General features: G+C 42.6%; 2 protein-coding genes across 11 annotated transcripts in view; one reads left to right on the forward strand and one right to left on the reverse strand.

Annotated features, from left to right (window-relative positions):
- Positions 1 to 7,777, forward strand: part of camk2b1 (calcium/calmodulin-dependent protein kinase (CaM kinase) II beta 1) — a 57,645-nt gene extending 49,868 nt beyond the window's left edge. For 4 of the 10 annotated variants that reach the window (XM_056419975.1, XM_056419977.1, XM_056419976.1 and 1 more), the window contains 4 exons: positions 4,460 to 4,535; positions 4,655 to 4,749; positions 5,105 to 5,338; positions 5,620 to 7,777. In XM_056419975.1, coding sequence (XP_056275950.1) covers positions 4,460 to 4,535; positions 4,655 to 4,749; positions 5,105 to 5,337 — 404 coding nt within the window. In that variant the 3' untranslated portion in view covers position 5,338; positions 5,620 to 7,777. Of the gene's footprint in view, positions 1 to 1,398; positions 1,489 to 2,197; positions 2,327 to 2,785; positions 2,972 to 4,459; positions 4,536 to 4,654; positions 4,750 to 5,104; positions 5,339 to 5,619 lie in introns of all 10 variants that reach the window. The other 6 variants (XM_056419971.1, XM_056419969.1, XM_056419970.1 and 3 more) reach the window with 3 other exon arrangements.
- A 213-nt stretch (positions 7,778 to 7,990) lies between these two features.
- si:dkey-174n20.1 (uncharacterized protein LOC796174 homolog) lies at positions 7,991 to 15,942 on the reverse strand. Its single transcript, XM_056419980.1, has 4 exons — positions 15,610 to 15,942; positions 14,908 to 15,150; positions 14,456 to 14,758; positions 7,991 to 13,446 (listed from the first exon to the last, which is right to left on the reverse strand). The coding sequence occupies exons 1-4, from the start codon at positions 15,728 to 15,730 to the stop codon at positions 13,187 to 13,189; spliced, it is 927 nt and encodes a 308-aa protein (XP_056275955.1). The 5' UTR covers positions 15,731 to 15,942; the 3' UTR covers positions 7,991 to 13,186.
- Between the last annotated feature and the right edge of the window lie 10,676 nt (positions 15,943 to 26,618).

The raw sequence follows: 26,618 nt of genomic DNA on the forward strand, positions 1-26,618 counted from the left end.
AACAATAGCAAATTCAGGAATTATCTACTGATTGATTGATTGATTGATTGATTGCCTCCAAACGGCTTTCAACATGGAGGCTGCTGATGGAGGCTGCTGAGCTGCGGGGTCAAACTGCGAGTTCCCTTAAACTTTTATGCAGTATATATATATATATATATATTATTTATTTTATTTTATTTCATGTGTAGAAATTAGGAAATTAAAAAGATAGATTTTTCTCATATTTCTCATACCAAGGCCCAGAGTGAGACCTCAGGATCTGGCGACAGTGTCGGGGATCAATTGAATCCAATAATGTTAGATGCGGGGGCGGGATTTTTATTTATTTTTAATGTATATATTTTGTATGTTTTGTGTCTTTGAGTACCTTTAAAAGCGCTTTATCCATTTAATGCATTATTATTATTATTACTATTATTATTAAATAAGAGATTTGCTAATCTGACGTACGGCTCGGCGATATGGTTTTAAAAAATTAATTAAAATGCTTTTACGCTAAATCAAGTAATTCTATGGCAGCTAACGTGAAATAAGCCTTAATTAAAGTTTTAGCTCATTTAAAATGAATTATTAAAACTATACCGCTCTATGGGAGCAGGTTATCCCAAAGGAGCATGACGGCGTCACCTAAAACAAATCAAAACCCTCCCCCCCTCCGAGGCCGGTGCTGTAATTTCTCTGTGCCCCACTAGCCCCGCCCCCCTGGCAGGAGAGAGGGCAAGGGCACCCAGGGGTAGTCTAAATTTAACCCCCCAGTGGCATGAAACTGAGACGGAGAGGCGTTAAAACACACACCGCTCTGCGAGCGCCGCCGGAGGACAGTCAGTCTTCTTTTAAAAGATCCGAGCAAAGCGGGTCCCCCACCCGGAGGAGAGCCACGAGAGCCGGGTGAGTGCAGTGTGTGTGTGTGTGTGTGTGGGGGGCGGGGTTGGGTGGCGTCTCCGTCGGGCCTTTTCTGTGGGATCTTCGTGGGGTCAGTGAAGGTTCAGTAACCCGACACCTGAGCATCCAACACACACCTGCTGCGTGACCCGCGCCGCTCCTCATAGTGAGGAGCAGGAAGTCATCCTCCTGTCTTTGGGGGAGCGTTCTGATGCAGGAGGATCAGCTGTCAATCAAGTGACGTCGTTACTCCTCTTCCTCCTTTCTGACTTCCTCTTCGGGTCGACTGTGTTAGTGGAGCTCGTCCATCAAGACTCAACGTCTTTGAATGGAGTCAATCACAGGATGTGACGAGGAATATTGATCTGCTCTCTGGTGGCTGAAAAGTAGCTGTGATTAACCCCCTCCCACCTCCCCTCCCCACCACCATGTCATCATCTCACCACTGTGACCATTTCCGTTGTGTTTTTTCTGTGCGTTTGGTTGTGTGCGTGTGTGCGCGCATGTCATCAGGAAAGAGCTTAGACAGCAGCTTGCTTAAGGCGCAGTCCGGCACAAACTCCCAACCCGACAGCGCCCAGGGCTCCTCACCGGCGGTGTTCTGTAAGTCAGCATGGCCCGCCACTTGCAGCCCGCGACACTCACACAAACAAACAAACACACACACACACACACACACACACATACACACACTCTCCCCCTCGACTAAATCCTTGTGTGATGTATTTAAAGTGTTCGTTTGGGGAGCATCCGGATCCCTCGAGTCCCCCGACTTTTGTCTCATTCCCTGTTAGTCTCTAGCTGGACGCCTCGCTCTCAGACAGCAGAAAACATCCCATAATAACCACTGTCAAAAAAAAGAAATGAACATTTAAAAAGCCCCCTTTGATCCACGCCAGGTGTGTCGGCCCAGTGGTGACCACACTCCACTTTATGGTCCGTTTATGGTCTGTTTATAGTCCGTTTATGGTCTGTTTACGGTCCGTTTACGGTCAGCTTATGGTCTGTTTAGGGTCCGTTTATGGTCCACTTATGGTCCGTTTATGGTCTGTTTATGGCCCTTTAATGGAGACCATAAACTCACGTTGACGAGTCTCGAGTCGTTTTCTCGTACACTTCCGTAAAAACTAATTTTTTGCAACCACAGGACTCCCCCCTGCTGGCCAGTAGAGATAATGCACGTTAAAAAGGCACTTCCGCATTCACTTCCCTTTTTCCACAACCCAGAAAGGTTGCCGCCTCTCCGTCTCGCGGACATTGCCCGAGCATGGATTTTTGTTTTTTTATGTAACATCCTCCCTCCTGACCTCAGCCGCCATTAAGTTCGCTGACCTGCTGGGCTCCGTGCGTCGGGGCTCGGGGCCCACGTCCGACGGGGAAGGGAGGTCCAGCACCCCGCCCGCCCCCTCCCCTCCTCACACACCTGTTGTCCCCATGCAGAGTAAGTAGAAGCAAAGGGAGAAAGAAGAGTCCAAGATCTTAATTTGGCATCTTAAGAAATCCATTTAGGAGTTTTCTAAAGACAGAAATGTTTCTAACGGTTAGAAAACCAAACTTATTGAGTAATGTCTGTAAAAACAAGAGATTCAGGTTTTATACACATTTCAGACCAGAGGAGATGAGCAGGTTTAATAGTCACATGTAATATTTTCATAATTTAAATTCAGTTTTTTTGTCATTTAAAAAACCTTAAGTAATAACTTAATGCAAAAGAAGAAAGGGGGGGTGCTATGTCCATGCTTTATCGTTCTTGTGACCACAAATATACAAATTCCTAAAGGGATTTCCTTAGCTCTTCATTCCTTTATTCATATTCTACCTCTTCTTTTGCATTCCTCCACCACCTCCACATCCTCCTCCACCACCTCCACCTTGCCTGGACGGTGGCGGCGGTGCTTAGTGTCCCGGCTCACCGACCTGGTGAGTAGCATCCGCAGGGTGCCGGTGCCGGCGGGCCCCGCACCCGAGGGTGACACCGCACCGCCGCCACCGGTACCGAGCGCCAGGCCCGCCCCTCCACCTGCACACACCACATCCCCACCTCCCCCTCACTCCCGCTCCAGCCCTTCCCCGTCCTCCTCCCAGAGTGAGTACAGAGCATGCACGCCCCCCCCCCCCCCCTCTATGCATAAATTAGCATAATTAACCTCCTCTTCAGTCTGGCCTCTGCATTGCTCGGTTACTTTTGTTTGCGGTGATATATGGATATGAGTGTGTGTGTGTGTGTCAATTTTTTGGGGGGAATGTATTTTCCAACTAACTCAAGAGTGACTTAACTTGCATCTCCACAAATTTGTCATAGAGATTTGTCTTAAAGAATTATAAAGATTTGTCGTAAAGAATGATAAAGATTCGTCGTACAGAGTTGTCGTACAGATTCGTCGTACAGATTTGTCATAAAGATTTATCATACAGATTTGCCGTACAGATTTGTCTCACAGATTTGGCATACAGATTTGTCATAAAGAAATATAAAGATTTGTTGTACAGATTTGTCGTACAGAAATATAAAGATTTGTCATACAGATTTATACAGATTTGTCATACAGATTTATACAGATTTTTCGTTCAGATTCGTCATAAAGAATTATAAAGATTTGTCATACAGATTTATACAGATTTTTCGTACACATTTGTCGTAAAGAAATATAAAGATTTGTTGTACAGATTTGTCTTATGATTTGTCGTACAGAAATATAAAGATTTGTCATACAGATTTATACAGATTTGTCATACAGATTTGTCGTACAGATTTAGACCGATTTTTCATAAAGATTTGTCGTACAGTTTTGTCGTAAAGAATTATAAAGATTCGTCGTACAGAGTTGTCGTACAGATTTGTCGTAAAGAATTATAAAGATTTGTCGGACAGATTTGCCGTACAGATTTGTCTCACAGATTTGTCGTAAAGAAATATAAAGATTTGTCGTGAAGAATTATGAAGATTCGTCGTACAGATGCCTCGTAAAGATTTGTCGTACAGATTTGTTGTACAGATTTGTCGTACGGATTTGACCTATAGATTTATACAGATTTGTCGTAAAGATTTATACAGATTTGTCGAACATATTTTTCGTACTGATTTTTCGTTAAGATATATACAGATTTGTCGTACAGATTTGTCATACAGATTTGTTGTGCAGATTTGTCGTCCAGATTTTCCCCACATTTTTAATACAGATTTGTCGTAAAGAATTATAAAAGATTTGTTGTACAGATTTGTCGTAAAGATTTATCATACAGATTATTTGTACAGATTTGTCGCAAAGAATTATAAAATATTTGTCGAAAATATTTGTCTTAAAGATTTATCAAACAGATTTTTCGTACAAATTTGTCGCAAAGAATTATAAAAGATTTGTTGTACAGATTTATCATACAGATTTGTCGTACAGAATTTTCATACAGATTTGTCGCAAAGAATTATAAAAAATGTGTCGTAAAGATTTGTCGTACAGGGGTTCCAACTGGCTCGTGTTGCACGACAACTAAAATGATACAAACCCTCGATACGCACTCCGCACGACCCCGAACTGCTCCGGTGGCTTCTGATTTATCTTCTGTCCTCTCGCAGTGCGCAAACAGGAAATTATCAAGATCACCGAGCAGCTGATAGAGGCGATCAACAACGGAGATTTTGAGGCTTACGCGTGAGTCTGCGTTGTTTAAAATGTATTTTTTTGCCGTGTGGTTCGAGTTCAGATGTTCACAGTTTGATAACGTGTGTCTCTTATGTCCCGTCCCCCCCCCCCCCCCCCCCCCGCTTCAGGAAGATCTGCGACCCCGGACTGACCTCCTTTGAGCCGGAGGCGCTCGGCAACCTGGTGGAGGGGATGGACTTCCACCGGTTCTACTTCGAGAACTGTAAGAGTTTTTTTTTTTTAAATCACTTCTTGCATTCTTGCTTTAAAATATAGTTTAATAATAAAACATTTCAAAAAGTTTGTTTCCTGATTTTGTTTCGTACTGTTTCAAATTTTTTCGAATCTTTTTATCTTTAGTGTAAACTTGCACGTCTGATTTGTCTAAACCGCGGGAAAAAAAATCTGAAATGTGCTCGGCCATCTTGTATTTAGCCGCTGCACATCTGTCCTCTACGTCCTGTCCACAGAAGTAGAGGCTGCTAGCTGAAGCTCCACAGAGACAGTGATGACTGGTGTGTGCGGCTAGTTTGTGTCATCCTGCTCATTCCCCCCCCCTCTCCCACCCCCCTTTTCAGTTTTGGCCAAGAACATCAAGCCCATCCACACTACCATCCTCAACCCCCACGTCCACCTGATCGGCGAGGACGCCGCCTGCGTCGCCTACATTCGCCTGACTCAGTTTGTGGACGTCGAGGGTCGGCCGCGGTCCAGCCAATCGGAGGAGACGCGCGTCTGGCATCGCAGAGACGGCAAGTGGCAGAACATCCACTTCCACTGCTCGGGCGCACCGGCCACGCCGCTCCAGTGAGGTACGGACGACCTGGCCTCTCATTATTACACCACAGTTACCTCATTATTACCCCAATGCTGCCTTATTATTACCCCACCATTACCCCACTGTTACCTCTCTATTACCTAACTTTTATCTCATTATTACCCCAGTTACCTCTCTGTTACCTCTCTGTTACCTCACTGTTACATCACTGTTACCTCTCTGTTACCTCACTGTTACCTCTCTGTTCTACTTCACTTAACTACCGTTCAGAAAATTCCCAGATATATGTCTTGTCACTTTTGTTTTTCTTCTCAGGGTCGAATGCTGTAACTGACTGTCAGGAGTGCTCTGCTGAGGAGGAGGAGGAGGAGGAGGAGGAGGGGTTCAAAGAACATGTCCAGGGTTGTTTGGGAAACAGGCTCTTCAACAACAGACACTGGATGATCGGCTCAACTGCCAGAATGCACCTCTTCCTTTACTACCACTGTCTGTCACCTGCCCCACCACATCTTCTGACGGCCATCAAACCACCGGCCCGGCGTCCTTCCTCTTCTTCACCCTGTGAGGGGTTTGGGGTTGTTTTTGGCAATCGGGTGTGATTCTTTCTTTCTTCCTTCCTTCCTTCCTTACTTCCTCCCTTCCCTCCCCACAGCTTTTGTGACACCAACCCTCTTGTCCTCCTGTGAATCAACACTTGTGTGACATAAACACTGCACTGGAAATACAGTATGTAAAGTTTTAAGTCAAATATATTATCATTACTCTATTATTATTACTATTATTATTATTATTACTATCATTACTCTATTATTATTACTATTATTATTGTTACACATTTGCAATTGTATATGTAATTTGTATCATTCTAAATTCCTGATGCCAGTGGTTTCTAGAGTTGAATGAACTTTTGTTCTTTACATATCTTTTTAAGGAAGCATGTTTTTCCCCCGGTAGCGGCTGTGTTTTAGTTTGGTTGTCGTGGTTACTAGGTGGATATGATATTGGCAGTTGTTTTGGTAATGTGCTGCTTGTATGTGAGATATGACATTGCGCCCCAACTCATGGCCGACGGGTTTTTGCTTCGTTTGGGGTTTTGTTTTTTCTTCTATTCTATTTTGTTGGTGTTTGTGTCTGACGGTGTAATGTGTGAATGTAGAGAGTAAGGTGTGTGTGTGTGTTTGTGTCAGGTTTTTTTTTGCCCCTTAAACAGGTTTCCTTCCTAGTTTCCATAATTCTCATCACAATGAAACTATTTAAATATATATTTATTTATATATGCATATTTATGAATATTTGTATTAATATATTTAAATATATTTATATATATACATATTTATACTTGTATATATTTATATTTATTTATATATTTATATTTACAAAAATGTTTCCTTCCTAGTTTCCATAATTCTCATCACAATGAAACAATTTTAATATATATTAATATATTTATTTATAAATGCATATTTATAAATATATTTATTTATATATATACATATTTAAATATATTTTTATATATACATATTTATACTTGTGTATATATTTATATATACATATTTATATATATATAAATATATTTAATGTTTATTGTTGATATTTAACATTATACCAAAATAAGTTATTCATAAGAAATTATTTATAAATTATGGTAACCAGAAACACAACCATTTCAAGACATCATGCCTGTGCTTCATTTAAAGGAATCATTTAATACCTTATTTTATTTCCGACGGAGTATAATTGTGCACACAGAAGACATTAAGACATTTCTTTAAGGGGCTATACGTCTATTTCTTATATGAAGTTTAATGATGAGAATATAATATGTTGTTAGTGAGAGGTATATGTGACGTGACATCGGAGGGTCACAGCGTTTGTTCTGGTCGTTTTTTTTTTTTCTGCAGCTTGTGGCGTTTTTTATTTTCGTTTTTTTTTTTTTTAAAGGTGCTCGGGGATGGAGGACGCGCTGTTGGTGGCTGCTGTTGTTGCTAGGCAACGGCTGAGAACCCCGCTTTAAGCCCGGCCGCACGCTTGTATTTGTTTTTTTACATTCAAAATAGAAAAAACAAATGAAGTCAGTGAGAGAATCCCTGAGGACACACACACGTGTGTGTGTGTGTGTGTGTGTGGAGTGAATCTGTTGCTCTCAGTGTGTCTCTACACGTCTGTATGGAAGGGGGAGGCTTTCTTTCGGAGGACACGTCCGTCCCCTGCCTTCGGCCCAGGGCTTTTTAGAGTGTTATAATGATTTAATCTGTTTTATTCTTCATGTATTATCAGCTCTTTGTGATAGTAAGTGTCCTCGTGGGGCAGCGAGACGAATCCGATGGTCTTTGCGTCACTGAAAGCCTGTTTTCATTTGACTCCTCTGTACTTTGCTCGTCCACCATTGGCTGCCTTCACATTTGTCCCGCCCCTATTAGTCAGATCAAGATATTAAAGAGACCGGCAGGCACAGTCGGTTTGATGAATAGTCCTCAGGTTTCTATTTATTTCGACTCTTTATTTATTTATTTATATTAATGGATAGTAGTTTTATTGTGCTTTTTTCTCTTACTTTCTTTTATTTGTTTGTTGTTTTGCTCGTGCACTTGTGCAAGTCCTGTCCGTTGTGATTTTTAAAGGGACAGTACACCCAATGTGCATCCTGCATGTGTCTTGAATTTCTGTATTATTATTATTTTTCTTCTCTTTTTTTGTCATCTGCAAGATCTCAAGATTCGGGGGATTGTTTTTTGACGTTATTATCTTTGCAGATTCACGGCGTGTCGGTCGACCTCTTCCTCCGAGGTCATGACCTCTCTATCCACAGTGGGGACATCTATCACTTTAATCCTCATATTAGGGATTTATATTTTGAGTGAACTGAAGCTCCAACAAGTTTAATCTTCGTGCTCTTTCTCATTTTTAATTATTTTTTATATGAACCAATAAGACTTCTCTTTTGTATTCACGTCTCATCCCGGTAATGGCGTCAATGCCCAGTTGACCCTCTTCTAACACTGAAAAGATCAAAGGTCACTTGAAGGCGTTCATGCTAAACCGAAATTAACCCCCCATAAATAAATTTGATACAAAAATAAGTGATCCGATGGACTTTGATAGCAGCGTGTGCCTTCTGCTCTTCTGGCCGTGTTTCAAAAAGCCTTTTTGTCATTTTATACTGAAGGCCGTTATAATCTCACCTTTTTATAAGCACTTATAACTATTTTTCAACGACTGTGTCCCGATGATGATGATGCTGCTGATGATGATGCTGCTGATGATCATGATTTCTCACGTCGCCTGCAAGTCACTAAAAATCCAACTGTCCGATTACAGTCAGCTCAAAGGGAGGAGGAGCTCCAGCAGGGGGCGCTGTCGCGCACACACACACAGAAGTCGTCTTTAGAGCTCATCGCTGGCGGAGAAGCGAAAGCTTCCGGTATAATTAATTGTATGCATAATAATTATTAAAACCCTGACTCTCCGCCGCCATCTTTTTCCTCCAGCCGGTGACTCCGTTGCCCTGACAACACGGAGTTGGCGTCTCTCGCTCTTTCTCTCTCTCTCTTTCCCACCGTTTTCGGTCGTGTCTCTGCAGTCGGCTGTTTCCGGTTTCCGGTTGTCTCTCTTGGCCCTTGTGGGTTTCTCCAGTGTAGTAACGGTATTCCTGTAGTTCTCTGTTCTCTTTGTGTTTCTATGACGTCATGAACATGTTACGGTGTTATCAATAAAATTATCATTCACGTACCAAAGTGAGTCAGTTGTTATTGATAAAATGACCAATTATTAATCGTTAAAATCATTTATCAAGAAAAACAATTACACATTTGCTCTAATTTGAGGACTTTTATTTGGCATTGTTAACTAAATTCTGATATTTATAATGAATTAATAGATTAATTGATCATATAAACAGCATTTAGGTGAAGAACTAATCAACACAATATTAAAGTAATTAACATTTTATTACACATTTGCGATTTTTATTTATTTTAACTCAACATTGTAGAAATATATACATCATAAAGACAACTTCTGCAGAATCTTCGACAGAAATAAAAATGAGGAAGAAAACTGCGTTTGTTGTTAAGATAGAACTCATAATATAAAATATGTCAACAGTCACACGTAAATAACAGGTTAATTATTGCTTTAACATTTATTGTTTGGTCCATTCTGAACAGTAAAATTATGTTTTATTAGAAGAAATATGATTTTTTTTAAATATATGATGATCCAAATCTGATGACCCGTTGTCCCCCGACTGGGTTCATCATCCGTATATATATATATATATATTCGGGCTGTCAATCGATTAAAAAAAATTAACTAATTGATCGCACATTTTGAAATTCATTAATCGCGATTAAAAGTTTTTCTTTTCTTTTTAAAGACAAAACTCCACACAGAGCTGTGTTTTCAAAGAGGCTCCTACCTATACAGTGCCAGTGAGGTATTTAATATTGTGGATGATAAATTGTTTCTTCAGTGAAACATCCAGATTAGTTAAAAAAAAGAAGTATATTGAGACCCCATTGGTCCTGTCATCTTTACCACTGAACAGCAGAACCAGTGGCCTTGGTAACTGACTGACATTCAAATATGTCACGTTAACCCTCTGGAGGCTGGGCTCATTTTATACATTTTACAAAAAAATGTAGATTCACCTTTTAAAGGCGTTTTCATGTGACACATACCCACGTGTTATACATCAAACATTCCAGAACAATCTCAGCTCTGTAATGAGGCTCAGTTGTCCTGTGCCGTGTTCTCTGCTCTCTGACTGAAGGCTGCTAATGAGCCTTACCTGTGAGGTGGGAGGTCCTTTGTGATTTACTGAGTGTTCATTGGTTGTTTTTTTCGCAAAATGTTGACAGACAAACGGATTGACCAATCACGTTGAAGGTTTCGTGTGACGAGTTCTTTCCGCGCCGCGTCACCCGACACGTCCCCCCCTCTGTTCCTCTGTGTATCAGAGGAGGAGACGGGAGGAAGGAGGAGCAGGAGGAAACCCGACTGATTCATCCACGAGTTTAAACTGATTTCTGCTCCTTATTTTCGCGGAGAAATAATTGTTTTAAAAACGGAAAGTGTCTTCAACGAACACCGGAAGTAAACAAAGTTGCGTTAATTGCGTTAAAATATTTTAGTGCGTTAATGCGGCCAAATTAATCGCATAGATTAACGCGTTAACGCTGACAGCCCTAGTATATATATATAGTTACCCCTTGTTGGTTCTGTGAAGACGAGCAGAAGCTGTGTGTCCTTCTCGGTGGCTCTTGGTAGAAGACAGTTTGTCTCACTAGTAAAACAACAAAAAAAGGAATTAAATGTGTGATATTATTTCTGCACACTGGCTAAAACCCTCTCTTACTTTAACACAACTGCTGATAACTCTTCAGAATGAAAATGAACCTTGACTAATATTACAACCTCAATTTCCCCCCAGAAAACAAACATAGCGTCGCTAACTTGAGCTAACAGTGTAACTCGTGAAGGCCACTGGAGTTCTTTAAAGGCACAGATACACATCCTCCTCCCTGTCGGGGTGTTCTTCCTCGAGGGCGTTCCCCTCAGGGCGGGACGCCACCTGAGAACAATGAATTGAGAAAGTACCAACAATCAATGCTTCTTTACACGTCTCAAATTACAGATCAAACTCAAGAGATGCTCAGAATAAATAAAAAAATACAAAGAAAAATACAATTCCCCCCCAAAAATAGAAGAAATACTACTTAGCTAACGTTATCTGTTCTAAAACCAGAGTGTGGTGTTGTGGGCGTGGCCTATTCAGCATCAACGGCGTGCTTCAACCTGAAGTCACCGTTCAACTTCGATGACGATGTGCTCTCCAAAGACAGAAATCATTGTAAAGTCTTTTATTTTGTGCAAAAAACCCATTTCCTTCTTAAATTACACAAGCACATCAATTAAAAAACAATATTTACATCTGCATTGCACACAACAGAAATGTGAATGAAGAACACAAACATAAATAAAAAAAAGTACATGACCGTCAACAACTCTAATGCCGCGTTCACACAGAAAGCGGCAAGATTTTTCGGCTCGACGAGATCCCGTGAGCAGTCCACGTACAGACGCTGTGGTTGCGCAACATTGATCCAGGCGGCGCGTTCGGGCGTTTTGAGCGGCACGAGTATCGCATCTAGTTTAAATATTTCAACTTTGAGGCGATAATTTCGCAACTCGGCCAAGTTTCTTCCCTTTTTTCACCCTGAAGGGTTATTTGGGAGTTTTTCCTGATCTGATGTGAGGTTTTGGGACAGGGATGTCTATGTGTACAGATTGTAAAGCACTCCGAGACAAATCTGTAATTTGTGAAATTGGGCTATACAAATAAACTGAATTGAAGTGAATCAGCTCTTGAGTTGCGTCATCACTGTCCCACCGCTGTTGAATCAGAAAAAGATGGAGGAGACACTTATCATTGCGGTTTGCGGGCAACCGGAGCTCTTTAGTACCTCTAATGAGTACCTCACTCAGAGAATAAAATAGGCACGGGTGTTGTCATGTATATATTTATATATATATATATATATAAACATATATAAATTTATATAAATACATATTTATATATATGTATATATTTATATACATTTATATAAATACATATTTATATAAATACAAATATATATATTTATATACATTTATATAAATACTAGGGCTGTGAAACGATTACAATTTTTAATCAGATTAATCACAGGTTTCTGTGGATTAATCATGATTAATCCCATATATACATTCAGGGTTTTTCTTGGGTCAAAATGGGTCTTCGGTGCTCCCAAAAACATTGTTTGCGCGCTGCGCGCGCACCGTCTGTTCGTTGAGTGAGTGATCAGCAGCTGGCCGCTCGGTCCATTCACGCACCTCACAGTTGCGTATTGATCAGACAAGAAGACACGCTTATCAACTCCAGTGTTTCCCCTATTATAACAGGGGAAATCTCCACCCGTCACCCTGTAATTTTCATCTACCCCCCCCGTCAACAATTCTCGGCTCGCGCGACAGAGCGATGCGCGCGCCGGCATCGAAGCTCTGCGGCGACCGCGATCGACATATTGAGCACCCCTGCATTAAAACATTAAAGAGCCGAGAGTTTTTTTCAGCGTGAGAAATACGATGTGTGGCAGGAGTGCGTGAGTTAAGACCGAAATGCGTGAGTCTCACGCTCAAGGCGTGACACTTGAGAGCCCTGCATTGGGGGGGTGCAAGTGACTTTTTTTCGGAGATCGGAGTCGTGTTAACGCGACACTAGAGACAGAATGACATGCTGCTGGTTAGAGACGACCAACAACAGACGGATTGGAAGCTCATTCTGCGCATGCGTTAAATGCGTTTAAAAAAAACAACTAGTTAAACCTGTAATTTAATTAACTGAGTTAAACGCGTTATTTTTCACAGCACTAATAAATACATATTTATATATATAAATAAACATATATATAATCATATAAATACATATTTATATATAAATAAACATATATATCTATATATTTATATATATATAAATAAATATATATATAAATATATTAATGTTATGAACCCAGACACGAGGGCGTTAGATGTTCAGGCGTTTGTGGGATGTCCTCAACAAGTATGAAGCAGCACTAGTGGTTAGTTCTTCATGGTGGATGAAGGACATGATAACAGTCTTTAAGGAGACAAGCCACGGAGATAAGCCCCGCCCCTCGTGGAGCTTTACAATGCTTTTGGTGTGAACACGGCAAATGGTCGCGCGAGTAAACTCACGCGATTTGGGCGACGCGACAAATCGCATCGCTTTCGGTTTGAACGTAGCATTATGCTAACGCTACGTTCACACCGAAAGCACCGCAGTGTAACAATCCCCCCCCCCCCACCCCCCCACCAGTTCCCACCATCAGGCCAGTTTCACCAGTCTCTCACTGGCCTCCCAGAGTTTTTTGGCCACACCAGCGTCTCTGGCGAAAGGACGCAGAGTTGCCGCTCGGCAGTCGACGAAGTAACCCCCGTTGTGTTTCGCAGCTTCGTCCGACACGGCGCAGTAGACGACCGTCTGAGCGCCGACCTCACACGGCACGAAGAACATCCACATGAGGACCTGCAGCAGCAGGCGGAGCAGCACGGAGTAGTGGCACACCCACTCACTCTGGACGAAGCCTGGAGCAGAGGACACAGGCAGTAGAGTCAGGAGACACACACAGAGAGACACACACACACACATACAGACACACACAGAGAGACACAGACACACACAGAGACACAGACATACACACTCACACACATACAGACACACACAGACACACTCACACACATACAGACACACACACATACAGACACACACACATACACACACACACAGACAGAGACAAACACACAGACACACACACATACAGACACACACACATACACACACACACAGACAGAGACAAACACACAGACACACACACACATAGACACACACACAGACAGAGACACAGACACACACGGACACACACAGACAGACACACACAGAGAGACACAGACATACACAGAGACACAGACATACACACTCACACACACAGACAGACACACACACACACAGACACACTCACACACATACACACACACACACACACAGCCACACAGACACACACACACATAGACACACACACAGACACAGACACACACAGACAGACACACACACAGACAGACACACACACACACACACAGACACACACAGAGAGACACAGACACACACACACACACACACACAGACACACACACAGACAGACAGACAGACACACAGACACACACACACCTAGCGCTTATCTTAAAACAGACCTCCATTTGAAATGAGAAGTCGGCCTTTAACTCATTTCTTAACATAAAGTGGGCGACTGTGTGTGAGTGGTCAGCAGGTCCGTCTTTCGATCAGGGGGTTGGCGGTTCAATCCCGGCCCTAGTCGATGTGTCCTTGAGCAAGACCCTGAATTCACTCTGAATTGTTCTCTGTGTCTACGGTGTCTGAATGTAAGTCGCTTTGGATTTAAGCAACAGCTGAATGTCATGAGTCTCATCCGTGAATATGAGTAAATGGAATGAACTCGTCCCATAAAATGTCCTGTAATGTCTTCAAAACAAAAGGAGGCGGATAGCGTGCACCCCGCTGCAGCACACAGCTTCTCACCGGGGTGGACGGCGTAGGAGGTCACTCCTTTCCCTTCAGTGACGCGGGCCACCTCCTGACTGAAGTAGATGTTGGCCAGCTTGCTGCGGCAGTAGGTGAAGAAGGGCAGCAGGTTGTAGTTGAGGTCCTGGAAGTCCAGTTTCTGGAATTTGTAGCTGGCGCATGTGAGGGTGACCACGCGGCTGGGGGCGCATTCCTTCAGGCGAGGCAGAAGCAGATTGGTGAGGAGGAAGTGGCCCAGGTGGTTGACGCCAAAACACATGCTGAAGTTGTCGTCCGTCCATTGCAGGACTCCGGGCATGGCTGAGGAAGCGCCCCGGGAGGTGGAGAAAAACAGAAATGTGTGGCTTTTAGCACAATCGGAAGACACCGGACAAGGAAAAACTCAAACTCAACTTCGGAGGAACACATTTCCTCATCTTTCGTGTCGTTGGTGTCTTCAACGGCCTCACCTGCATTATTGATCAGGATGTCGAGCCTCTTCTCCCTCTGGAGGAAGCTCTTGCAGAACTCCCCCACGGAGCGCAGGTTGGCGAGATCCAGCTCCATGTGAAGGACGTTGAGGCTGCGGCTCCTCACCTTGATCTCCCTCACGGCCTTCTCAGCCTTGTCGGGGTCCCTACATGCGAGTATGACGCGGGCTCCTCTCGCCGCCAGGGCAACGGCCGACTCCTTGCCAATGCCAGAATTACCACCTGCAAAAACAAATGGATAAAATAGTAATATCGCCATGTGTTGTGCACGTGCCGATAACCACGCTGGTCTTCTTGTGTACAGTACAGTCGGTGCACTACGATGATTTACTTACATAGAAAGTAGTCATACCACTGTGACAACTAAAAGGTCACCACTCACCATTATAGGTTAAAGTAGAAAAGCATCAGCACCAGAATATACTAAAAGTACTCATTATGCAGAATGGCACATTATGTATATATTATACTGTTGAATTGCAATTATTGTGTTCATAACTTTAAAAGGTTAAGTTCCCGCTTATCTAATAACACATTATTTGTGACGTGTTGACTATATTTCGGAGTACAATAACCTCAAAATCGTCCTGAAGTCCAGTACTTGAGTACATACACTCAAGTTACTAATATTGTTTTTGCAGCAATAAGCAAGTCATGTTTTAAAAAGAAAAAGTAGTTTACCTGTAATAACAACTGTTTTGCCATCGAGTCTTTTCAAATCGGTGCAATGCCTCCTCTTTTTCATCCATTTCATGATGAAGAAAGCACAGAACGACGCGATGAATGTGTAGAGAAAGTACATTTTGGAGCTGCTGTTGACGTCTGCTAGCTAGCTAGCCGGTTAGCTTGCTAGTTGACTAAGAAATACATCGTTGTTGTTTTTTTCAACCACTATTTTCCTCTCTTCCGGTTCTGGTCGCGGCTAACGTGGCGGAGATGACACAGGACGAATTAAAAAACTCCAGAAGACGGTTTTTATTGTTGTTGTTCTTTTAAATACGACCCCCGATTCATTCTGAGGCACAGCGGTGAGATTTGGAGCGACATGCGCATGCGCCAAAGTCCCGCAAATCCCACAGGCGCATATCGCGAGAGTTCAGTAACACGACGTTGATTAAACCCATGCGTTATAAAGGGCTTAAAAAAAATAAACGTTAAACATGAGAGAGTGGATGTTGAGAAGCATGTTGTGTGTCGGTATGCCGGACTCAGTTTTGTTTTGTTTTTATACCTTCAAACGTACTTTGAACTTTACTTTGTCTGGTAATGTATCATTCATCTACTGCCCTTGGAAGCTTCTAGTTAGTCTGTTTTTTTTAAATTACGTTAAATATCTGCACACCTGAATGCCTTCCATGATGGAGGACAGGACGTGTGTGTGTGTGTTCTGTGAGATAAACGAGACCATTTTTCTCTAGGATATTTCTTATGTGCTCATTTGAAACAGTAAGTCAGGGACTATATATGAATATAAGTTGCTGTTTGAATCCATTTGGACATTTTATTTTAAATTCTGTAATGAGAAAGAACATTGAAAAATAATCTTCGTGCCTTGTTGATATGTGGTATGTCTAGATCACATTAATCATCAATTAAACTCAAGCTAATTGTACTTTTCTACTTTATACTAAATATTTACAAAGTTTCTGTTTTTTTCAATTATAGAAACCACATTTTTCAGATCTAGAAACACAGATGTTCTGCAGTTAAACTGTGTGAAACTATAAGCATTTTCTCTTGTTTGGCCTGTGACTCCATATATTTTTTCGTTCGAGGTCCACAATCCACCCCCAAAAATAAATGTGCCTTACTCGTCACTGTGTCTTCATTGAAGAAAAGAAAACATGCTGCATGTTAAGAGTTTGCAGATGCCGGCGGGCAATTGAACCCACTTCTCTGGAACACATTAATGATAATAATTACAGGACAAATCCCTTAGATTGACCTTTTGACTGAAAGAAACGGCCATCTTACACTTGTGGGAACTAATAGATGTAATGTTGCTGATGCATCAAAGTGTGTGCCAGAAAACCCTGACGTCATGCTGTGTGTGTGCTGCATTGATCTCCTAGTTATGCTCTTAACTCCAAATATAGCCTTGAATTCTCTCTTTTTATACCGTGTTTGAGAGAATAGGTTGAAGTCTGATTGGTCAAAGATGTGTGCTGCTGTTGTAATAATTCCTATAATGAATGTACCTCATGTCTGATCTGTTGCTCTGAAAACCCAATACATTGGTTATTAGTCTCTGTTTACCCATTCTTAGACATTTAAAAAATCTTTTACAAATCTTTCATGCGCTTTGCCTACGTGTTTGTAGTATAATCAATAGAATAGATTAGTCCTATTTCATGCATCTCTAAGAAATAAAGCTTAATGTTAAATGGACCTGTACTTTTATAGATCTCTCTGAGCTTCCTCTGCAATGAAGGCAACAGAACCTACCTGTCTGGATGACGGGACCAGGACTGGAGGGCCCCCCTTCTGTGTCACAGGTTGTTTTTTATCTAATGAGTCTACATATTAGCCGAATAGAGAAACAATACCTCTTAGCCTTCATGGACAGGTACAATGTCATTGAGATCATCTTAACAAACAGTTCCTTCTTGGCATCAATGTAAACTTAAACTCGGGCATGTTAACTTCGTACTTTACGACGATAGAAAACCAAACGTTGCAGGAAGGGTTGGCGTTCTCAAGCCCAGCCCACTTCCATGATATCATTTAAATTAGGTTAAAACAAACTATACTTTTGTTGTTGTTGTTGCCTGTAGGCCTATCATTCTTTATTCACTTATCTAACTCCTCTCATGTTTTCTTATCTGCACGACCGTTGGCGATGCTAAAAAATTATATATAATAATTATATATAATTAATAATAAAGACAGAGAGGGACTTCTCCCTCTCGTCCAGTCTCTTGAAAGCAAATGTTTAATATGGCTCTGGGTTGCTCATGCAGACCATCGGCTCTAAAGCTATAAACGTCTTCACCTGGATTGGTTCGGCTTTCTGTTTGTGAATTAGAAGCACCTGGGTCCGTCTCAGGGTTCATTTAATTCTTCAGCCCAACCATGAACATTCTCGAGATTATTGTTGTAGTTGCGCACTGTCGCCTTGAGGTGGCAGTGTTTCCCTACTAAATTCCCCTTGTGACCGAGAGCAGGTTAGTGTGAAGCGGGCTGGTTTTCAGACAAACTGGTGGTGGTAACGGCACAGAAAGATTGGATGAAATTCCAAGTGATAATAAATAGAACAATACTGTGAACTCAAGGTTGTTTCCTTCATTGAAAAGTGAGAGGAAGCAAAGAAACGAAGCCACTTGACTTGTGATCCACCTCCACTTGAATCCCTTCACGGCCTCACCTCAGGCCTCCTTTGTTTGCTTGTTAGAACTGCAAACAGAGACTTCCTCTTGATAGTAATCGGGGAGGGGGTGTGGGGGAATGAACTTTGTATGGCAGATAATGAGGTCCACGTATCAACAGTCTGGGGGTCACATGTGGACACAATTGGCACTGAGTCCTTCGTTAGCTAAACATACATTGGCTATCCAGTGCATCGCTGTGTAGAAATGTTTCTGATTAAGCCAGGTGATGTTTTTCTTTCATACTTTCCCGACATTTTCAACGAATCATGCGGTATATGTCGGTACATGGTGGCCAGGAAGCGGGGCTTGTCTCGGGTTGTCACTTAAAATCCCACTTTGAGGGGTAATGCACCATAACCTGGTTGCCACCTGCCATAAAAAGAAGAATAAAGCCAGTTCAATTTAAGAGGTTGAGTCTGTAGACTATATATAAGAAGTGGACATAGTAAACAGAGACTCTGTTTAGGACGGTGTTTGAGAATCCCACCATTTTGGGTTTTCCTGGCATATACTGTAATCCCATGCACTCGGGGGCCAAGTGGCATGCTTTCTGACTCAGTCATACATGATGCCCGAATTTATTTTATATCGGCTTACTGCGAGGACAATCGGACGTTTGGGGTCCCCCAGACAATTTCGTGTTTTCCATGAATACTCCCACTTTTATTTCTCAGATTATTGCAAAATTAATATAAAATCTAGTCAAGACATTGAAGAGGTTATAAATAATGGTTTTTATTGTAAATATTAATGTTGTTCTTCTTGTGGCTCAAAGGAAGGCCAGTTTAATAGCTTCTCTCACTAGCATAACTGTTTTCAGCTGTGCTCACATAAAAAGGGTTTTCAAGGGTTTACTACCCCTCCTATAGTCTTCTAAGGCGATAACACAATGTTCCATTAGAACACTGGAGATGGGCCTCTATACACCTATGTAGAGACTTCATTAAACACCAGAGAATAGTCATGTACCACATTAACTATGTAGAGAGTGTATTTCTACACTCTATGAAGAAGAAAAAAACAGCTTTCCTTTGAAAAATAAGGAGACTTCTAAGTGACCTCAAACTTTTGAACGGTAGTGTACGTATAGATGAAAGTGATCATACAGTGTGAGGTCGAGCTTCTCGTTACACAGATTGGAGTTAACGTCTGTCAACATGACCAGAGGGTCTCCATGGCAACGTGTTGCCTGAGCCAGTCCCTCCACCACCCTCTGAAGTCCCTTTCAATTTAAAGTCAATCTCTCTATGAACGTCTCCCATCACTAAAAGCCTGCACCTATTTGAGATGGATTATAATCTACTGCATACTTTTAAAAGCTTTCAACAGGCGGTGGTCTATGTTAACATCGCCGGCCAGAGAGAATGGAGTGTTGGGAGAGGGGAAGGTGGGGTCTTTTTGGGGTAGAAAGTCCTTGGAGTGTTTTTTAGATCTGAGCCGATGGGAGACTTGGGAGCCAGACGAGGTTCTAGAGTTCACTCGCTCGGCTGCACGTCGTCACTGTCTCCTGGAAAACAATGGCCCCGGTTGAGGATCGGACGCACGGCAATAGCGGGGTCGCCCCACCTTGATGGTGTTGTAATATTAATGGAGTTTCTTGGGCAGAGGAGAAGAAAATGATTAAAGGACAGGGTGACGTGGGTTTCAAAACAAAGCCTCAGTACATTTTTATAAATGGATGGATAAATGGAGAGAATGCCTGAACTTCGGCCGATTTAAAAAAAGGGCCGATCCGATTACCAGTGTGGGAATGTGATCATATGGTTGCCATCGTTGTTGCCTGGCTAAGGTTTATTTTTGTGAGACGTGAATTAATTAATAGGGAGCGCGAAGGCCTTTAAAAAGAATCTAGTGAAGGCCTCAGCGCTACCTTTCCCTTTTTTGAAGAGAAAACACGTGTAACAAAGACATTTTTGTATTATTATTAAAGGTTTGTGTAGATCTTGGGATCTCTGAATTCTACCGGATTCACTATATGACCTTTTTATTTATCCAGGTAAAATCAATTGAGAACCAATTGTCATCTACAATGAAATAGCAGCTTGTCTTCACTCTGCTATTTTTGTGAAAGAGTTCTGTTTTGTATTTTTTAATGGTAGATCTAATTCAGGGTTCCCAAAAAAAGAAATCAAAACGACAAAGATTCCCTTATTTTAGCGATAGCAACCGGTAACGTTATCTGTTGAATCTGATTCCTGTGGACACTGTGATGTTCCAGAGCTTCTGCTTTGTGGACTTTTAGCTTCATAAACTCCAAAGTGTAGTGCGTATGAACTACGGAAGGAGTCAACGAGCCCGTTTGGACACACTGTTTCAGCTGCTGCGGTCAGGCAGGCGCCTCCGTAGTCACGCTGCAAGAACAGAGAGACTGAGACGGAGTTTCTTTCCTCAGGCCATCAGGATTGTGAACTCCGACCTCACCAGGACCCCCACATAGACCCACACAACTGCCCCTCTTAGGCACACACACACACACACACACACACACACTTACTGTAAATATTGTGTTGTTTTTTATTTGTAAATAGTGTGTACTTGTTGCCCTTGCACATTCCTGCTGAGCATTGCCACTTTCATTTCACTGCACACCCTGTGTGTGTATGTGACAAATAAAAACATCTTGAATCTTGAATCTTGAATCTTGAAGATGCTTCAGTTGGCTCCTGCTCGGCGTTTGTGTTATTTGTAGTGTGTAGATCCAACTGGGTGTGTGTGTGTTGTTTTTGTGTTCTGTTTGTACTTCTTGAAGTTTGCCGTCTGACACTCGGGTTCAAATACCAAGAATACTTGCAGCCATCGCATCAAGTCAGACTGGGCGAGCCGCACGTATCGGATGACAACGGTAGCTCGGTACACAGAGACACACGCATACTGTTTTCAAGGGAGGGAAAGAAATGTCAAGGGAATTATTTTAAGATGTTATCAGCGCTGTCAAAACTGGAGAAAGGCGGGGTGTCGGTAATCCTGAGAACCTTGCGAGAGTAAATCCAGCCCAGTGTTGCCAACTATGCTTCAACGGAAGTTGCATTCATCACAAAAAGTTGCTAAATCGAGCAAGAAAGTTGCCTGGATTTTTTTTGGCATTTAGTTTCATCTGTGATTTATTTGGTAGTCAACCTCCGGGAGGCGATTGAACGACAACGAGCTCCAAATAAAAATAGATTTCGAAGGGTTTTTTAGTTTAAAAAAAATTCAAACAGAATCGGAGCAAAATATAATTACTTTACTCCATTTTCACCCGGGTACAGATGATATAGATAAAAGCATGGACCGACATCGAGTTCAGCATATTTGCATTTTGGCCGTTGCCATCTTGTTATTTTTGTAACGAGTACATTGTAACGATGAAAGTTATATATTTGAAGTAAGTTAACTTTCATAAACTGGAGGAAGAAGAAAAAAATCTGAAAGGATTAAAGTTCTAAAACAAAAACAGATGAGACAACGTTGCGGCAGCATCCTGTCAATCACAAGATAGCCATGCCCTAAAGCGCACCCTTTGACTCTAGAGTTGACTCTAAATATAATCAGAATTGACTAAATAAACATCACGCTGCATTGAAGAAGACTTGCATCTAGAGATCGAGACCATAAACTCATGTTTACAATGTATACTGAGGGAATAAATAAAGAGAGAAGTAGTCATTTTTCTCATAGATTTCTACACAATCTGAGTTGCCGCTCCCTGGTGGCCGTTAGCGAGAATGCAGGTTTAAGACACTTCTGCACTTGGTCTCACTTTTCAGACCCAGAGGTCTCTGCCTGGATGAATGATCCACCCCATCTTTCAGTCCAACCCCACAATGCCTGTCATGTGTTAACCCCCCCTCTCTTGATCAATAAAAGGCGAAGGGGGAGGAGCGACAGTTGAGTAACAATACTTTTTTTGTTGTGATTTTGCTTGCAGAAATAAAGAAAAGAAGAAGTAAAAATTTGAATGCCATCGTCCTCCACGTGTTCCCACAACAATCATATTCTGCACAGCTTGTTGCGCCGATTCCGAAAAGACCTCTGCATCCGGCGGTTCGATGCCATCGCTGCTTGATGGGTGGACAAAACCGAATTTGGGTTTAGAAACTTCAGGGAATGTGTGTACGCTTGTGTGCGTGTGTGTTTCACTTGGGCCTCTGCGCGCCTGTATTCGTTTGATGTTTAAAAAAGTGCCGACGGTGTGTTTTTAAAAGGTCCGGCAGCTGCGGCGCTCACCTGACAGATGTCCACTTGCCGCATGTCATGTGCGTCCATGCGTTGTGGAGGATGACGACGCTCTGATGATCATCTTTCCTCCGGAAAACATCTGGATACTTGCCCGTAAAAATAAATAAATACCCTCCTGGCTCGGTTCACTGTATAAATATCGTCAAACGGATCGTAAAGCACTTCGCTTGAACTCGCCAAGACCCCCGAGGAACATGTCACACGTTCTAATGCGATCACGAGAGCTCCAATGACGATGCAGATGTCGTCGTGGCAACGAGTGGGAAAATCCAGCAGAAGGAAACAAAATTGTGTTGTTGCACCGACACATTTTTACGATAATTTTAATGTCAAAGTGATGAATAAAAAAATTAATTAAAATAAAAGTATCGTTACTTTTCACAGAAAAGTGATGCTCAGATTGTAACGTGACGTTATTTGACAAAGCCGTAGCGTTTATACATTTATACAATTTATATTTTATACCATTCATAAGGCAATTTTTTAAAAACTGCCTCATCTTTGTTCTCTTCTGCCACTAATACCAGTTAATAGCCTCAAACCCAGTACGGTACGTCATCCCTTTTTCTTTTCTTTAAAAAAAATAATTTGTATATATATTTTTATATAAATAAAATTTAAAAATATATATATATATATAATTTTGGCCATAGTGAGGCCCTTGTTACCTCGTGAAGGCTACATACAGTCGCATGCAAAAGTTTAGGCACCCCTCTGAGGCTGCATGATAATTTACTCTGTCTTCACCAAAAAAAGATCACAGTTGTGTAATATTCATTTTCTAGTTAACACTGAGTGCTGGGGTGTTTTCCAGACAAAGATATTTAGTGTAGCAGTATTTAGTTGTGTGAAATTAAATCAAATGTGAAAAATAGGCTGTGCAAAAGTTTGGGCACCCTTATCATTTTGTTGATTTGAATACCTGTACCTACTAAATGCTGATTAACTGCAACACATAATTAGTCTGATTAACTCGTTCGCCTTCAATTCCATAGAAAGGTGCATCCAATCATTAGAAAAGGTATTTAAGGTAGCCAATTGCAAGTTGTGCTTCTCTTTGATTCTCCTCTGAACAGTGGCAAAATGGGGGCATCAAAACAGCTATCGAATGATCTAAAAACAAAGATTGTCCAGCAGTATGGTTTAGGGTAAGGCTACAAAAAGTTATCCCGGAGGTTTCAGCTATCAGTTTCCACTGTGAGGAATGTTATTAAGAAATGGAAGGCAACAGGCACAGTTCTTGTTAAGGCCAGAAGTGGCAGGCCAAGAAAAATATCGGAGAGGCAAAGGCGAAGAATGGTCAGAATGGTCAAGGACAACCCTCAGACCACCTCCAAAGACCTGCAAGGGCATCTTGCTGCAGATGGTGTCACTGTGCATTGCTCCACCATTCAGCGCACATTGAACAGAGAACATCTGTATGGGAGAGTGATGCAGAAGAAGCCTTTTCTGCACACACGCCACAAACCGGCTCACTTGAGGTCTGCAAAACTACATTTGAACAAGCCAGGCTCATTTTGGAACAAAGTGCTGTGGACTGATGAGACAAAGCTAGAGCTATTTGGTCACAACAAGAGGCGTTACGCATGGAGGCAAAAGAACACAGCATTCCTAGAAAAACACTTGCTGCCCACAGTAACATGTGGCGGGGGGTCCATCATGCTGTGGGGCTGTGTGGCTAGTGCAGATACTGGGAATCTAGTTAAAGTTGAGGGTCGCATGGATTCAACTCAGTACCAGCAAATTCTTGACAATAATGTTCTAGAATCTGTAACAAATCTGAAGTTAGGGCGGAGTTGTGTGTTCCAGCAGGACAACGACCCCAAACATCGCTCCAAATCCACTAAGGCATTTATGCAGTGGAACAACTACAATGTTCTGGAATGGCCATCCCAGGCGCCAGACTTGAATATAATTGAAAATCTATGGGGTGACTTGAAGCGGGCTGTCCACGCTAGGCACCCATCAAACCTTACTGAACTGGAGATGTATTGTAAGGTAGAATGGTCAAAAATACCTTCATCCAGAATTCAGACACTCATCAGAGGCTATAAGAAGCGTCTAGAGGCTGTTATTTTTGCAAAAGGAGGCTCTACGAAATATTAATGTGATTTTTCTGTTGGGGTGCCCACATTTATGCACCTGTCTAATTCTCTTATGATGCATATGGCATATTTTCTGTTTATCAAATAAACCTTATTTCACTGCTAAAATATCACTGTGTCCATGAAGTATTATATATATGACAAAGAAGTTCCTGATCCAAATGCCCAACAATTTATAGATGAAAGTAATGGAGATTATCAGGGGTGCCCAAACTTCTGCATACGACTGTAGCTGGAGGTCTCATCCCCATTCACTCTCAACAGTGAAGACCTTTTTGAGCCCCCTGCCCTATGTCCCGGCCTCTTCACCATTACTCATGACATTTCTCTCTGATCTAATCAAACCAAATAAACCACACACACACACAAACACACACCCTGCGGGATCATACTAATAACTGCAGGAGGCCAACGATATACACTCTTCGGGGCGTATTACAAGGAAATGAAAGGCCCCTGTTTTATGGGCTCGTAGACATTTCATTATCTACGAGCCCCTCCCCCCCCCTCCCCTCCCTCGATGAAAGATGGATGTCAGAGAGCCGGAGCGATGGAGCTGCTGTGGGTCGGGAGCACACCTTCCCTCCTGAAGCCTTGATCACTGCAGGCCAGGTGTGAAAAGAGACTGAGGGGGTCAAGAGGGTCGGCAGACACACACACACACACACACACTCATGTATAGGGGAGACGACATCCGCATGAAACTGCGTGCATACAGTAGACCAGTGGTCCCCAAACTACGGCCCGCGGGCCGGATTCGGCCCGCCTCCACATGTGGACCGGCCCCCTGAACAATACCAGAGACGCGTTCCGATTTATAATTTTTTTCACCTGGCCCGCTGCCGTTGAGATTGCAGTGAGACGCGGAGAAAATGTGAAGTGGTGCTCTTCACAATAAAACATCTTTGATGGGACGTGTCGCGTCTCGGCCAATCAGCGTTCAGATGTCCACAGCGTTTGGGGGTTCAGGTTAGCTTGAATGTTAGTCCGCTACATATGCTGCTGTCACGCTGCACGGTGTAGCGATACTAACAAAGTACCCGTACGTTAAAAACGATGTGATTTAGCATATTTTTAGCATCGATACTTCATTAAAAGAGCGATCAGAGCGCACAGCGGCGCACAGCGGCGCACGCATCACTCAGCCGTGATGCGTGCACACAGGTGAGCACACTCTCACTTCTCACTAGCACTCCCCCCCCCCCTCCCCCGGCTGGCCCTCCAGCAGACAAGGGAAACGTTATGTGGCCCTCTCAGGAAAAAGTTTGGGGACCACTGCAGTAGACTATATGTGTGAAGAGAAACCGTATGCATTCTTTCAGTGTGAGTGGTCACAGGGACATGCATGAACACACACACACACACAAACACTCGCACACCAACAAGTGCAGACACATTGATTCCTCCCCAACATCAGAAGCATTGCGGGATGGAAGTCACGGGAGTCTTACTGGATTTCAGATCATGTCTGGGTTGTGTGTCTGTGGGAAAAGAAGCAGTGATACTACACACTGTGTGTGTGTGTGTGTGTGTGTGTGTGTGTGTGTGTGTGTGTGAGAGAAAGAGGAGGTAGATAGTGAAGGCATCTGCTTTACTAACTTGTGTGTCTCAGACTTGCGGGGGGTACTTTCCACATCTAGGGTTACTGCAGGTTTCAACACGTCTGCTGGCAGCTTCCCCACAAGTGAGAAAGTCATTACTGTGCGTGTGTGTGGTGTGTGTGTGTGTGTGTGTGTGATCATATTTAAGAAACTGCCTTCCAGTGGCGGTGCGTCAATAGAGGGCACTAGGGCGGATGAAACGTGAATCTTCAGGCGCAGAAATTTGCGCCCTGGCCAATGACATCGTTTCTTATTTCACGTGATTGGACTATTCCTCGAATCAGAGACCGGTATCATTCCCTCACAGCGCAGAGTTCCTCGTAGCTACGCAAGCAGGTTGCTAACCGGAGCTGGTTAGCTGGAGGCTCAGTCAGTGCGTTTACATGATGGTATAATTC

Source organism: Pseudoliparis swirei, chromosome 7, assembly GCF_029220125.1.
Source record: "Pseudoliparis swirei isolate HS2019 ecotype Mariana Trench chromosome 7, NWPU_hadal_v1, whole genome shotgun sequence".
Taxonomy (NCBI): Eukaryota; Metazoa; Chordata; class Actinopteri; order Perciformes; family Liparidae; genus Pseudoliparis; species Pseudoliparis swirei.